We start from the raw sequence: 14560 nt of genomic DNA, 5'->3' as shown, positions 1-14560 counted from the left end.
GTTAGATATCTGAGGACTATATTAGCAACCTAATTTGATGACAAAATTTCTCATGTCACAATATCCACGTATTCTATATCCATTATTAGATTACACTACAGAAACTAAATATGGATATGGAAAAGAAAACGAAGTAGCGGGTTTCGTCGTATTTTCACAGAAGCTTTTGATAGGTTATTCAAGGTTAGGTTATGTCAGGTAACTGTCAGTGTCAATAATTGCCCTGCAGGAATTTTACCCTGCATTTTAGAAATGGGAGAAAAGCTACTGTGAAAATACGACGAAATCCGCTACTTCAATTTCTTTCCATGATCACTAAATATTCTTCATCCTGGTTAGTTTACTTAAAACTAAAAGACAGACAAACTCACTATTTATTTGTTAATTTATTAATCCTGGTGAATTTTAAAAGATTTTATGTAACAAAAAACACAAAAATTTCAGAGAAAATAAAGGAAACTGGAATAAGAATGGATTTGTCGCGCATGTATGAGATTGGGGAGACATTGGCAAATATCAAAGATGCTAAGAAGTATGCAGAGGTAAATAATCCTCGGATTTTCTACAAAACTCAAAAAAAGCTTTAAGCTTTTCTTATTTCCGATAATTGTTCTAATTTAAGTTATTAAAATAAAAGATCATGAATTAACATGAAATTGTTGGGAGGGGGGGGGGGGGAGTAAAAACTCAAAATAACATAACGAACATGGGAAAAATATAAGGAAATATTCCTCAGATGATGAAGCATTCAAATCCCCCCCCCCCCCCCCCCTACTAGTTTAAAAAACTAAATGTTTTTCTATTGTAGCATGTCAGTGATTACCAACAAATTCTACTGGGTGTCAAGGGAGATGATCAGACAAAAAAATTGGCTTCTCAGTTCATTTCAAGGCAAGATTTTAAAATTTATATTTAATTGTTTTAAAGAAAGAAAACGGTTTTTGAAGAGACTCTTGGTCCAAATTATGTGCTACTGTGCTATATATTTATAGTAAGATTAAAGAGAAGGGTATGGTCCTTAAACAGCAGAACTTATTACTTGACACACTTAATACTTCAACTCATATTTTGTGCAATCATAGAGATTATTCTCATATGAAGTTACTCATAAAGGTTTAACTTGTAGTCTTTAGTTAATGATCTTGACTATAAAAAAATACCTATAAACCATCATTTTGGATCATGGAATGAAAATGAAGTAGCGTGTTACTTCGTATTTTAACAATAGCTTTTGATAAGTTATTTTAGGTTAATTTAGGTAAATGTTAATGTTGCACCGCATGGTTAGAGCCCCCCCCCCCCCCCTGCAGGGGCTAGAAAAAGGTTAAAAGCTACTCTGGAAATACGACTAAACCCTTTACTTCGTTTTCTTTCCATGATCCATTTATTCTTATTAAAAATTTGATTAATTCTGGTAATTATGGTTACAGGTTCTATCCTCACTACCCTGAGCAGAGCGACGCCAGTATTGACGCTATGCTGGACCTGTGTGAAGATCTTAATGTGGAAATAAGAAAACAAGCCATCAAGGTACAAAAAAGTGCTTGATTCAAAAATCAAAATGTCACTTATCGACTTATCGTTTATAATACCATAGCTAAAAGCGTTATGATAAATGTTTTAAAATGTCCATATTATGAGGTTCTACTATTCTCTCATTCCCCCGTTAGTATGTTAAGATTCGTTTGGTTCTTTTCCCTCAAAGTGACTCTTGAGCACCGAAACTCCCCATTATTACCCACATTTTTTAATAGGTTGAAAGCTAGAGGTGGGTTGGTGGGGGGGGGGGGGTTAGTTTTGTCTTATCGCAATTTATTTTTAAGTTAGAGAGGGGGTGCATTGGTGTTTCTTTGCTTGACTATGCACTTTAGGCAAAACCACCAACATTAGTTTTCATATTCAACAATTAGATTATTTTTGTGTAATGTTAGGACCTGCCCCATTTATGCAAAGACAACAACAAGACAAACCTGGCCAAGATTGCTGACGTTCTAACCCAGGTATAGTACCTAAAGAAAATATTAGCCATTTTTTTATATAATACATGTCCTGTGTGATATGTTATAGTAGTTGGAGGTTTGATCCAGTATGATATGGTAGCTATTAGGTCATGTAACTGATATAGATCCAGTAGGACCCTATTTTCAAAGCCTTAAGAAATGATGAAATACTCAAATGTGATGTGTGAAATGATAGGGATAATTGCTTGCACATGCACATAATATCTCATTAGATATAGAAAAAATACTGGATTCACTAATTTAAGTTCAAATATATTTCGTGTAAGTATCCCTTTTTTCCAGTTGTTGAGTACAGAAGATACAAGTGAGCTGCACATTGTCCAGAATTCTCTGATGATCCTGTTCAGAAGGGATACCACTGGATCCATAATGGGCATCTTTTCACAGGTGAAAGCCATTACAATTGATTTTATGGGAATGTTTATTTGAATTTGAATTTTTATTACAGACTAGCAATAATGTCCCTATGGACTAGACACTTGAAGGAGGGTCGCGGTTTTCGAGATCCTTTGGGACACACAGACTTACATAAATATCTTGTTACTTTCATACAATGACTAGCGGCTACGCCCCTAGAGGCCTCTAGTGGCACTTTAAATGTTTTTTTTTATATGAAAATATGTCTATGTTGCGTTTGACGTTTATGTTAGCGTTGAACTCTCTTTTAAAATCGAGAACGTAAAAAAAAATTTCGATTTTTTGTGATTTCTCTTGGGAGGGTGGTGGTACCCTCCCCCAAAATAGTTAAAAATCTTCCCGGGACATATGAGAATCTACCCTATTAAGGAGAACCCGATCGGTTCAGCGGTTAGCGAGATCCACACACTTTTGACATTGAACACGTTTATTTTTTTGTAGGTCCACAACGGGGAAGATGCAGTAAGAGATCGTGCTCTTAGGTTTCTGCACACCAAACTAAAAACCGGTTCCATAGAGGTTGGCAAGGAGGCACAGGCGCAGATTGTTGCTGAAGTTAAGAAAGCATTTACTTCGGTAAGACTTATAAAGAATGCATTACTTAATAAGAGAATGAAGGAAGATTCCTCGATTGACGATTTCTTAACTAATGACACGTTGATTGACGATTGATGGATAATAAAATGATTGATGAGTCAATGATTTATTGATTAATTATTCCTCAACTGATGATTCGTTGATTTATGATTAAACGATCTGATTCATTAACTAATGGTTTGTTATTTGATGATTCATATTCCTCGACGTAAAATTCGTTGATTGTCCATTAATTGATCGATTATTGAATGATTTATTGATTGATTTTTATTGATTAGTGTTTCAATGAATTATTATGATAATTGATGACGTAACAATGTTTGATTGATTTATCTATTTAGGATACAGGAGTTACAGCCGACGATTTCCAGAGGTTAATGGGACTGTTAAGCTTCACCCAGCTACCAAAGACTGTGGCTGGTCAACTTGAAATCGTTAATATGGTAAGTTTATATAAACACAGTCACACTTTGTAATTCTTATTTATGACCATGTAGGTTAAACTATAGCCAAACAAGTACGTTTATTTACATAAGTAGCACAGCAACAGCAAGCTTACTTTATTTTAATTTTTAAAAAAGTAAATTGTGTCCTATTAAAAGAGAAAATCAAATGACATGTTATTAAGTTCTTTGGACAAATTCACATTACACTTCCCCCCCCCCCCTGCCATCTTAAAGTAGCCTTTGTGTTTGTAATTCTCCCCTATCCACGAAAATTTTACCCAGGATAGGGAAGGGAAGGAGGGGACATTAGGCTGTTTATTACACTAGTCCCCAAAGTCTTAGTTATAATAACGTTTTCTTGTTCGTTTGCTCAACAATCTTGTAGACTTATTGAATTTTGATTGGTTTGATTATTAAGTTGAGTATTTAAACGTTTCAACCACTAATTCAATCTACAGAAGGAGGTAATTTTATTTTTCAAAATTGTGGATATATATCAATTTATTGGCCATTGGCTTATCCTTTTAGATCCCTGATTTAGACCTGTTTTTAGATCATGGGTATGGCTGAGTTGGACGCTGAAGCTGACTTCAACTATGGGAGTGTGGAGATGACTGACAGGCTTCTGCAGTGCGCACAACAGTGCATACCTTTCTTCTCCGCTGCGGTAAGTTAGTTTATCCCAGTATTGCTTCAGAACCGATTAATGTCCGTTGGATCAGAACCGGTTCTCAGCCATACTGAAAAATTATGTATAACATTGTATTATATCTAGTTTTCTACTAATATATAATTATTTACAAATCATAATATTAAAACCATTTTTTTTGGCCCATGCCTTCTGCAATATCTCAGGTGTAAAAATTGATTTTAACCTAATAATTGTACCTTTTTATATCCGCAGAAAGCTGTTTATAATACTATTTTAAAGCGAGGCTTTTCTAAATTTAGAGTTGGCCCTTCCGTAATGGTTGGCTTTAGTTATGAGTTTAACTTGTTATAAGAGACCAGTAAGTTGCGGGTAAATTCCGTAAAGGTGTGAGTTTTAAGGCCAAAAAACAGGATTAGAACGATAATTTTCACTAAATATGCGTATTCCTTAGGTATTGAGATGAACTATAGACCAAAAAAAAATCAAAGTTAAAAAAAATTGTTAAAAAACTCGAAAAGTTCATCGAATGCTTCGCTAATGTCAAACTGACAATAATAACAAAATAGACGATTATAAAAAATTATTGGAAAGAGTTTTACAAATTACAAATAATGCCAATTATTTCAAAGATATTAATTTTTTAAACCTTATTTGATTGTCCATGGTAATTCTATGTATTACATGTTAAAAATTAATTTTTGTCACTTTGATATCAGCAAAGCGTTCGGTGAATATTTCAGGGTTTTTTTTTAACAATTTTCAGGTATCATTAACTTAAAAAAAAGTTTTTTGTCTATGGTTCTATTTAATAAGGAATACACATATTTAGAGAATATTATTGTTCTACTACTGTTTTTATGCCTTAGAACTCACACCTTTACGGAATTTACCCGCAACTTACTGGTCTCTTTATAACAAGTAAAACTCATAACTAAAGCCAACCATTACGAAAGGGCCAACTTTAAATTTAGAAAAGCTTCCCTTTAAAATAGTATTATAAACAGCTTTCTGCAGATAAAAAAAGGTTTACATAATTTACCCGCAACCTACTTATCTCTTTATAAAGATTCGCGTACCGATGAGGAATAATTTTGAAAGAGAAGCAATTTTATTCACTAAATACTGTAATTTCTTTTGTAACATGTTTTTTTTCAATTTTGATAAAAAATATTCATCCTTTTTTTATGGTTAAAAATACCTTTATAAAATCTTTTTTTGTTTAACTTTATAAGTATGTTTATGTGTGTATATTTAGGTAAAATCCACACCATTTTGTGAGTACCTGTGCCTTAAAGTGTTGCCCCACTATCATGAACTCCAGGAGCTACCTGGTGCTGATACTAAACTACAGCTGACCAAGGCCTTGGCTGAGCTGGCCGTCAATATTGGAAAACTGGATGACCCTGCTAACTGCGCTAAGGTTGCTACATTTTAAAGAACATAAATTTATTTTATACAACGAAGCTACTCTATGATAAGGTCGTGTTTATACGACCTTGTTTACTCCAAATTGCCTTTTTGATTGATTATACATATATTATTTGATATAAACTTACAAATTAATTTAGTAAATGATACCTACAGGGTGACCACTGTGTACTATATGTACTATATGTTCTATATAGTCAAAATTTTGTACTATATGGTACTATATGACAAACTAGGTACTATATGTACTATATGAAAATTTTTTAATATTATTTTAAAACTTATTAAGTATGATAATACTTTTTGTAATATTACATTGTACTTACAAAATAAGATTTGTAGAAATAGTATTTATTTTACCTGTTTTTCATGTTTTAATTATGATCATTATTTATTCTTATTATTACATCATAATTCATCTACTCAGGATAAAAATTCATCCACATTCATATAAAATCACTATTGAGTATTTATTTTATATTACAAAAATGCTTTTTAATATTTAAATATATTAAGTTCACTGCAGCCTCTTAATTTCAGCTCTGGCACATATTAATAAAGAGAGTAGTGATTTGAGTATGTAAAGGAAAAATTATAAACCAAAACTTTATAAGCTAACATAAGCTCTGAGATATGCAATGACTCTTAAAATCACCTTGATCATACATATTTTTGCTTCAATGATTTTTATTATTTCTTATAAGATAAAACTCTTCTTGTTCTTCATATTTTTATGATTGCTTAAGCGGTTAAATACATAGGCTAAATTTTTAACCATAAAATTTTTAGTTAGTGATTTATCTGTATATTGCTAAATGACCAAGTTAGGTTAACTAAAGAATGCCCTGCGGGGTTAGGGTGGGATCTTGGAGGTGTTCGTTACAGTTAGCTTTTTTCATTAATTTAAAACAGGTTAGAATTGTCCTATAGATTTCAAACCTTGCATGATGATTTCTTTAACAGTTAGGTAATTACTTTGAAAGCGCAGCAACTCTATAATCGTTACCAGAAAGTCCGTACGTCCATTTAAAACATGCTCTTTTTTCCTTTTTTGACAAAAAATTTAATCAGTTTTGCATCAAAGGGGGGGGGGGGTTAATGAAACCATCTCGTAATCAATGTATAAATGGCACTTAGAATTCGAATTTCGATCTGAAATTTTGCATGAGTAATCCTTGGTAGGTCTATTTTCCCTAAATCAAATAAAAAGTTGGAAAAAGTAACAGCTGGCAGCTCAGTCGTTAAGCCGGTTTTTGGCTATTTTCAGGGCAAATCCATCATTAATTACGGAGGAATCAACTTTTTGAATGATAGTTTTACATTATTCGGTCTAAAAATGATACTCTTGGCATTTTATACCAGCCTTTTTTAGTCGATTCTAGCTGTTAAACAGCTGGTACTAGAAATTTTTAAAAAGTTTATTGGTGTTATTTTCGATAATTTTGCCCTATAAAAAGCCTTAAAACGGCTAAACCGCTGAGCTGGCAGCCGTTAGCCGTTACTTTTCCAACTTTTTGTTCGATTTAGGGAAAATAGACCTACCAAGGATTACTCATGCAAAATTTCAGATCAAAATTCGAATTCTAAGTGCCATTTATACATTGATTACGAGATGGTTCCATTAACCCCCGGCCCCCCCCCCCCCCCCTTTACTTATAATTTTGTATAGACATTTGCATTAATATTCAGTTCTGACACTTAACAAGTTTTAATGTTCGTTTGTCCTTCCATTTCAGAGCTTCGCTTTTATGGATGTTGTCATCCTTGTTTTACCCAAAAAGAGTTTACACTAATTTGTCCACTAAATATAAAAGTAGATGCTCAAGTCTATAAATCAGCCAATTGTTATGACATTTATGAAAATTTATGACCTCTTATTGTTGTACATTAGATTTTAGAGCTGTCTGTACACTTTATCCGCAGATTATATGTATATATTCCACTTCTAATCCAGTGGTTATTATTGATTTTTAAACTACTTTACCAGGCAATATTCAATGTATTGGGAACAAATTAAAAAAAATAAATAAATTATCATATGAATTTTCGCAATCTAACAGTATACCTATAAAAGAAATGCTTCTCAGTAGGTACTTGTTTGTCAATTTTTATTAATTTTTGTTCTATTATATATGTGCATTTCGTATGTTCGAAAGTCCATGTGTGTTTCCCTGCCACTATTGAAGATAGACAGTTGAAATTTTTAGTGAAGATTCCTATTATATATAATTGCATCTACTCTATACATTATTTTGTCTGTCTGTCGGTCATGCTGAAAAAGACAAAAAAATATTGTTGGAGAAATGTGATTTTCTCAACTGCAATTTTAGATAGACAGCTGAAATTTTTATTCAAGATTCCTTATATTTATACGGATCTGCTCTATAAAATATTGTCCCTCTGCCTGTCATGCTTAAAAAGACTAAATCCTTATTATTTCAGTTAAAAAAGTCCTCAGTTTTAATGAAAACTATTTTTGTTTAAAATTACTAAATATCCCATTTTTTGAGGGGGAAGGGGTTGTGAAGGGGGATTTCCTATCCTCTTTATTTGTTTTTTTTTCACATGGGCTTCACCCCACACTGCTTAAACCCACCTCTGGACCAGTACGAATATTCCCTGAAGAGTAGAGCCCAATTGGTTCAGCAATTACTCTTTGCTTACAAAAAAAATTTGGTAGAGGATATTTTTATCTTTTTTTGAGGGGGTTAGGATTTACAACCCCCACAAAAATTGCTTATAAACCACCATATGACCAGTATGTACATTAAGATATATAAGTTTTCCGGAATTTTAAAGTTAGGGGGAGATTTGAAATCTGCATCAAATTTTAAGGATTTTTTATAAAATTCGTTTTTTCTATAATTCTTTATTTAAAAGCGGAAATGCATTTTAAGTTAATTAATTTTGGCATCTGTGATTGGTGGATTTAAAAAATCTGCGCTCTGATTGGATGTCGTACATCATTCAACCAATTAGAGCGCAGGTAGTTTAAAATCCCCCTATCCTATTGGTCAAAATTAATTAACTTAAAATGCATTTTCGCTCTTAGATAAAGAATTATAGAAAAAACGAATTTTATAAAAAATCCTTAAAATTTAACGCAGATTTCAAATCTCCCCCTAACTTTAAAATTCCGGAAAACTTATATATCTTAATGTACATATATTCCATGGAGAGTAGAGCCCATTCGGTTTTGCAGTTACCAAATTAATTTCAGACGGATAGACATCAAGCTACTTTGTATTATAGACTAGCAGCTAAGTCCCTAGCACCTAGGACATCCCAGGACCTCAGTGAAGCTTACCTAAAATTTCTAACCCAATTGGTTTAGTAGATAATGGGATCCTAAGTTTTAGACATAAAACCCTTACTACTTTATGTAATAAGATATATAGGTACTATTTTTTAATATTTGGTACTATATGGTATTACTACATATATTAGTTAAAATTTTGGTACTACATGGTAATATATATTAGTTAAAATTTTTGTACTATATGGTACTATATTAGTTAAAATTTTGTGTACTATATGGTACTATATGAAAATTTTTATGTACTATATATGTACTATATATTTGTAAATTTTGAGTGGTCACTCTGCTAATATAAAAAAAAACTAATTTGCTATTTTCTTTTTTTTAAATGTTAGTTTCTTTTTGGTTTTTCTATGTTTTTGTAGGCAAAAAAATGAAATATTTTGTAAAAAGAAGCAGATACGATTTTTTATTTCTAGGATATGTATGAGAGATTAATTTTATTTCTAGAATGTGTATGAGAGATTAATTTTATTTCTAGAATGTGTATGAGAGATTAATTTTATTTCTAGAATGTGTATGAGAGATTAATTTTATTTCTAGAATGTGTATGAGAGATTAATTGACTATATGATCCTCCCCCCAACAGATGAAGATGTCACTTTTGAAAATATGTCTTTCGAATTCACAAAGGCAAGTTTTTTTTATTTATATCTCATAATCTGGTTAATCCGGTTGAGAAATTTATGCCTCGCATTATTTTGTATAAATAACCCGCCAATAACGCAAAGTTAACTCAATATCCTTACTCAAACCTTATTCAAGCCAGCTATAATGAAAGATATCTTACTTTTTTGATAAAATATGGAGTAGGTTATTTAGAAGTAATATTTTTAAAGCGATTCAGAATGCGTAACCTGATCAAATGTTTCATTAAGCTGGCTAATATAACAATGCCTCAACCCAATTTCTTTCCCCTGACCATTGAGTAACGTATTGACCAATGTTTGAGGGCTTTATTAGCAACCTAAATTGAAGAAAATTAGTAAAAATCCTTTGGAGCTTCTCAAAAACCCATGTTTTATGTTTTATGGAAAATGTTATTTTTAAACCTAGATTGAGTGTTTGATGTACACCTTCCACACCATTGGCAAGCAGAGTGATGCTTTCCTAAAGGAGGATGAAGAAAGACTGAAGGATTTCAGATTCAGGCTTCAGTATTTGGCTAGGTATTTCTTTTTATTCCACAGCTATTATGTTACATGTAATATGATTAGAGTATGTAAAACCTCACTTAGACACTGCAATTTGTTACATTTACTTTCTCTATACCTTAAACTTGAACCCAAAGTTTTATGACCAGGTTGTCTTATGCGTCAGCTGAAAAAACTTTGGGTACTTAATGCGAATGGTTGGTTCCAAACTTAAGTATCCAAAACTTTTAATTTTAAGCTATAGAATGGGTAATTTTGTTACTATCATTGGGATGTATGTACACTAATTTATCGTCATTGTCCCTTCCCTTAAGATCCCTAGCTATGACAAAAAATTATTTGTTGTTGTTGAGCTCCAATTTTAGGGAATTTTAGTTAAGATAAATTGATGTACTGTACATCCCCAATGATGATACACAAAATTACACCTTCTGTAGACTTAAATTAGCGGTTGAAACGTTTTGACACTCAACTTTATGAACCAACCAATCAAAATTCGATAAAGAAAATACCCAATAAAAGTTGTTAGGTCAACCAATAAGAAAAGGTTATTATATGACTTTAAGGACAAGTGTAATAAACAGCCCATTGTCCCCTTTCTCTCTCTCTCTCTCTCTCTCTCTCTCTCTGCTTAACACCAATCATTATTGATTACAGGGGAGTAACAGGGTACCTGAAAAAGTTGAAAGAGTTTCTATCCACCCCGGCGGGTAAACAGGACACGGAGGATGTCAAGTTCAAGAAGATCGCCCTCAGAACTACTGAAAATCTGCAGGTTTGTTTGAGCTTTTGTTTACAGTGAGATAGGGATCTTTTTTACCTAGGTACAAAGTCTATTTATTTTTATATGCACTAGTTTATAGGTTACCATAGTAAAAATATTTAAATTTTGAGATAAGAATCTTTGTTTGCAATTTTTAAAGACACTATCAATAAAGTAAAAAAGATCCCTTAGTAATTGATAGGTATATTATTAGTTTTAATGAATTTTGGATCATGGAAAGAAAACGAAGTAGCGTGTTTCGTCTTATTTTCACAGTGGCTTTTGATAGGTTATTTATATTTGGTTAGATTGGGCAAATGTCAAAAGTTGCCCCGCAGGGTTAGAGTCCCCAGCAGGGAATAGAAATAGAAGAAAAGTTACTGTGAAATTACGACGAAACCCGCTACTTCATTTTCTTTCCATGATCTAGAATCTTTATATATGTGAAAACTCTTTGTTTATGAGAATCTTTATTTTAAACAGATTTTTAGATACCTTTTCTTGGTACATTTTACTGTAAATGTATATTTTTGATCACTTTTAACAATTTAAAATCTAATTTATTTTACTAGGCAATGATCAAGGATCTGTTCCACTCTCCGCCCATCTACAAAGCAAACATTCACTTGTCCTGGAAGGAGGGAGATGCCAAGAGCGCCCAGAAGAGACGCCTCATCTCGGCACCCGCCGCTGCCGACAGACCTGGTATAGTTTTTTTTAATGCATCGTATTATGGACAGTTTTCCAAGGATAGTAAAATTAGAAGTCATTAGATTGATTCCAGTGTTGTTAGCCCTGAAGGTCCAGGTTAACAAAACTGATATGAAAATACCTAGTGTTTTTTTTATCTTATTATTAGTAGAAATTTGTCTATCATATAATAATACGATACGATACAATATATCAGTACTAGCGGCTGCGCCCCTAGAGGCCTCTAGTGACAAAATGTTTTTGAGAAAAAAATTTCTATGTTGCGTTCAAGTCTACGTAAATTTTTTTTCGATTTTTCTTTATTTTTCTTGGGAGGGTGGTGTTACCCTCCCCCAAAATAGTTATAAACCTTCCTGGGACCTTTGAGAAGCTACCCTGTTAAGGAGAACCCGATCGGTTCAGCTGTTATCGTGATCCTTCGGTAAAAACATACAAACAAACAGAAAGTCATCCTGTTACTTTATTATAAGGATGGCCAGTTACATTGGTCCCTAAAGTTTTATAAACTTAAAAAGGTTATCTTCTTGGCTCAAAAACTTTAGATACTTTTATTGAACTTTTCAAAACTTTTGATTCTTTTAAATCTCATAATGTGGAAAAATTATTATTTAGGTTCTGCAGCAGGGCCCAAGAAGGCTAAGCAGCCCATAAGATCCTTGTACATGGACAACATCAAGGGAAACAAGGGCGGCAAGTCGGCCAGTGGCGGCAAGCCCCAGGTATCCAACTATGTGCCTCCCAGCAAGCGGTCAGCCAGACCTACCGGCCTGTACCAGCCTCCGCAGGGACAGTACTCCAGCAAGATCAAGAATCCTATTGTGTGGAATGATTAAATGTTATTCTGTGCGTTTTTTGTTTGTTGGATTTCTTTTTGAGTGCAGTGTGTTTTTGTGTGGATTTTTTGAGTGAGTTTGTGTGTGTGTGTGTGTGTTTTCTTTCAAATGATTAATATGGCACCAAACGAACATTGTAAATATGCATTTTTGTGTGTGAAACCAAAACCAATTCGATCACCTAACAGTTAAAAGAAGGACTAAAGTGACATTTTTACAACAAATAAAATCAAAAGAAATATAAAAATAAATACTTAATAAACTAAGGTAAGTCAGGCAAGTAAAATTATTTTTCAGGGTTTGCAGCTTCATATAGGTATTTATATTCACTATTAACTAATAAAAAAGAATTATTGATATACGAAACTTAACAAAGCCAAAGCATCAATCAATCAAGAAAGAAGAAAACTACGGAGAGATGCATTAGAAGATTTTTTTACCAACAACGTTGCAATTTTTTCACAGGGGTGTATATAATTTACATTTTTTCATCTTGCAAAAAAAATACACAAATTCAAGCTTTAGATAGTATATATAAAAAGATATTTGATTATTTTAAACTTTGCTTAATTATATTATTATATTAAAATATGTAAATAAATCATATACACCCCTGTCATAGTTTGTATTGCTTGATTGAAAATGGATTTTCTCACCAACCTATTTTTTTCTTGTTATGTATGTATTAAAAATTGTTTTAAAATAATACATTTCACCATTTTTTTAATTGTTTTCTTTACTTCACTGTTTTTTTCAGATGAATTTATAACAGGATTAAAATGAGTAGTGACACCTTGAATCCACTTTGTATAATTGTGGTGAAAGGGGGTGCAGAGGGGGGTAAACTTATATTTAAAGTAAGTAACATAAATTGCCAAGGGTGCTTTTCCCTGCTCTTATTTTTTTTTAAATTGAAAATAAGGGAGGGGGGGTATTACCATTTCTAACCTTCGATGTCCTAACATGAGATGCTATCCAGATACAAATATAACCTTACCCGACCTAAAGCAATAAATAAACAAACGAAAGACTACCCCCTCTTTTATTTATGATTTATTTCGAAATAAGGTATGGTTAGATTTGTGATCAACTAGGCATTTGAGGGGAAACTGCCTACCAAATTCTATAACAACGCAATTTAGCGCATCCGCTGGTCGCCGAGGACGTGATTGGTTCGAATCTCGGCTCAACATAACTAAAGACGTTAAAAATGCTGCTATGTAAGATCCGCGAAATAAATAGTTAGAGTAGGGGATATTCTTTGGCTCTTAATAGGCGCAACTCATTACCATGCACAGTTAGGACTTCCACGCAAAGGTTGTGCAATCAAAGAGTTGGTTGTCTGTTGGGTGTTAGCTAATCTAATACCTCTGGTGTTAGAACAGAAACAGGAGATAATTTTAATGGGTTGATTTATTAAGTTGAGTGTAAAAACTTTTCAACCAATAAATGTAATCTACACAAGGGGTATTTTGTATATCATTTTTGGGGATGTACATCAATTTATCGGCCATTGTTTTATCCCTTTAGATCCCTGTCAATTCAATATTAAAGGATAGTTATTCTTGGTTGTTTCACCTGACTTTATAGTGTGATAGAAAGCAGCCTCGCTTGTTTTAGGTAATTGACAGGAAACTAAATGGTTTAAACAATGGCCGATAAATTGATGTTCATCCCCAATAATGATATACAAAATTACCCCTTGTGTAGATCACATTTATTGGTTGAAAAGTTTTTACACTCAACTTAATAAATCAACTCATCCAAATTCATTAAAAGTCACCAAAATTGCTAAGCCAACGAATAAGAAAATGTTATTGTAAAACTTTGGGAACCTGTAATAAAATTTCCAATGTCCCCTACGCCCTTGGGTTATTGACCTTCTGTAATGTTGATTTTAGTATCCGTTTGACACATCAGCTGGAGAGGCAGAAGAAGACGACATCAGACCAGCCAATCCTTACTCAATCAGGATAGCGGAGGACATCTTAAATCTTAGGTACAGATAGTTGTTGTATAGATATACCAGCAGCTATGGCCCTCTAGGACGGTAACTTAAAAAAAGGAGAAGTCTCCCCCCCCCCCATTTTCAATTTTAGCTTTGTTCAACGAAAAGAATTGGCGGATTTTATCATTTTTTTTATAGGGCGATCGATTTCTCTTTGGAGGGAGGTGGGACCTTCTCCACAATTGAATATAAAACTTTCCAGGACCTTTGG

At 32.9% G+C, this 14560-nt stretch overlaps 2 protein-coding genes across 3 annotated transcripts in view; both read left to right on the top strand.

Moving 5' to 3' along the window:
- Window positions 1-13099, top strand: cass (apoptosis inhibitor cassowary). The gene is made up of 14 exons (XM_080160512.1): window positions 1-542; window positions 809-891; window positions 1431-1530; window positions 1932-2000; window positions 2304-2408; window positions 2880-3014; window positions 3377-3478; window positions 4035-4148; window positions 5389-5553; window positions 9424-9513; window positions 9937-10049; window positions 10692-10809; window positions 11370-11502; window positions 12121-13099. The coding sequence occupies exons 1-14, from the start codon at window positions 309-311 to the stop codon at window positions 12339-12341; spliced, it is 1782 nt and encodes a 593-aa protein (XP_080016638.1). The 5' UTR covers window positions 1-308; the 3' UTR covers window positions 12342-13099.
- Window positions 13096-14560, top strand: part of Nprl3 (GATOR complex protein Nprl3) — a 23911-nt gene continuing 22446 nt past the window's right edge. For both annotated transcript variants that reach the window (XM_080160511.1, XM_080160510.1), the window contains exons 1-2: window positions 13096-13198; window positions 14243-14340. In XM_080160511.1, coding sequence (XP_080016637.1) covers window positions 13121-13198; window positions 14243-14340 — 176 coding nt within the window. In that variant the 5' untranslated portion in view covers window positions 13096-13120. The remainder of the gene's footprint in view (window positions 13199-14242; window positions 14341-14560) is intronic.

The sequence above is a fragment of the Acartia tonsa genome, chromosome 5 (genome assembly GCF_053477335.1).
Source record: "Acartia tonsa isolate MP-2025a chromosome 5, ASM5347733v1, whole genome shotgun sequence".
NCBI classification, from domain to species: Eukaryota; Metazoa; Arthropoda; class Copepoda; order Calanoida; family Acartiidae; genus Acartia; species Acartia tonsa.
Note: the sequence above shows the minus strand (reverse complement) of the source record. Positions and strands in the feature narration are given on the sequence as shown.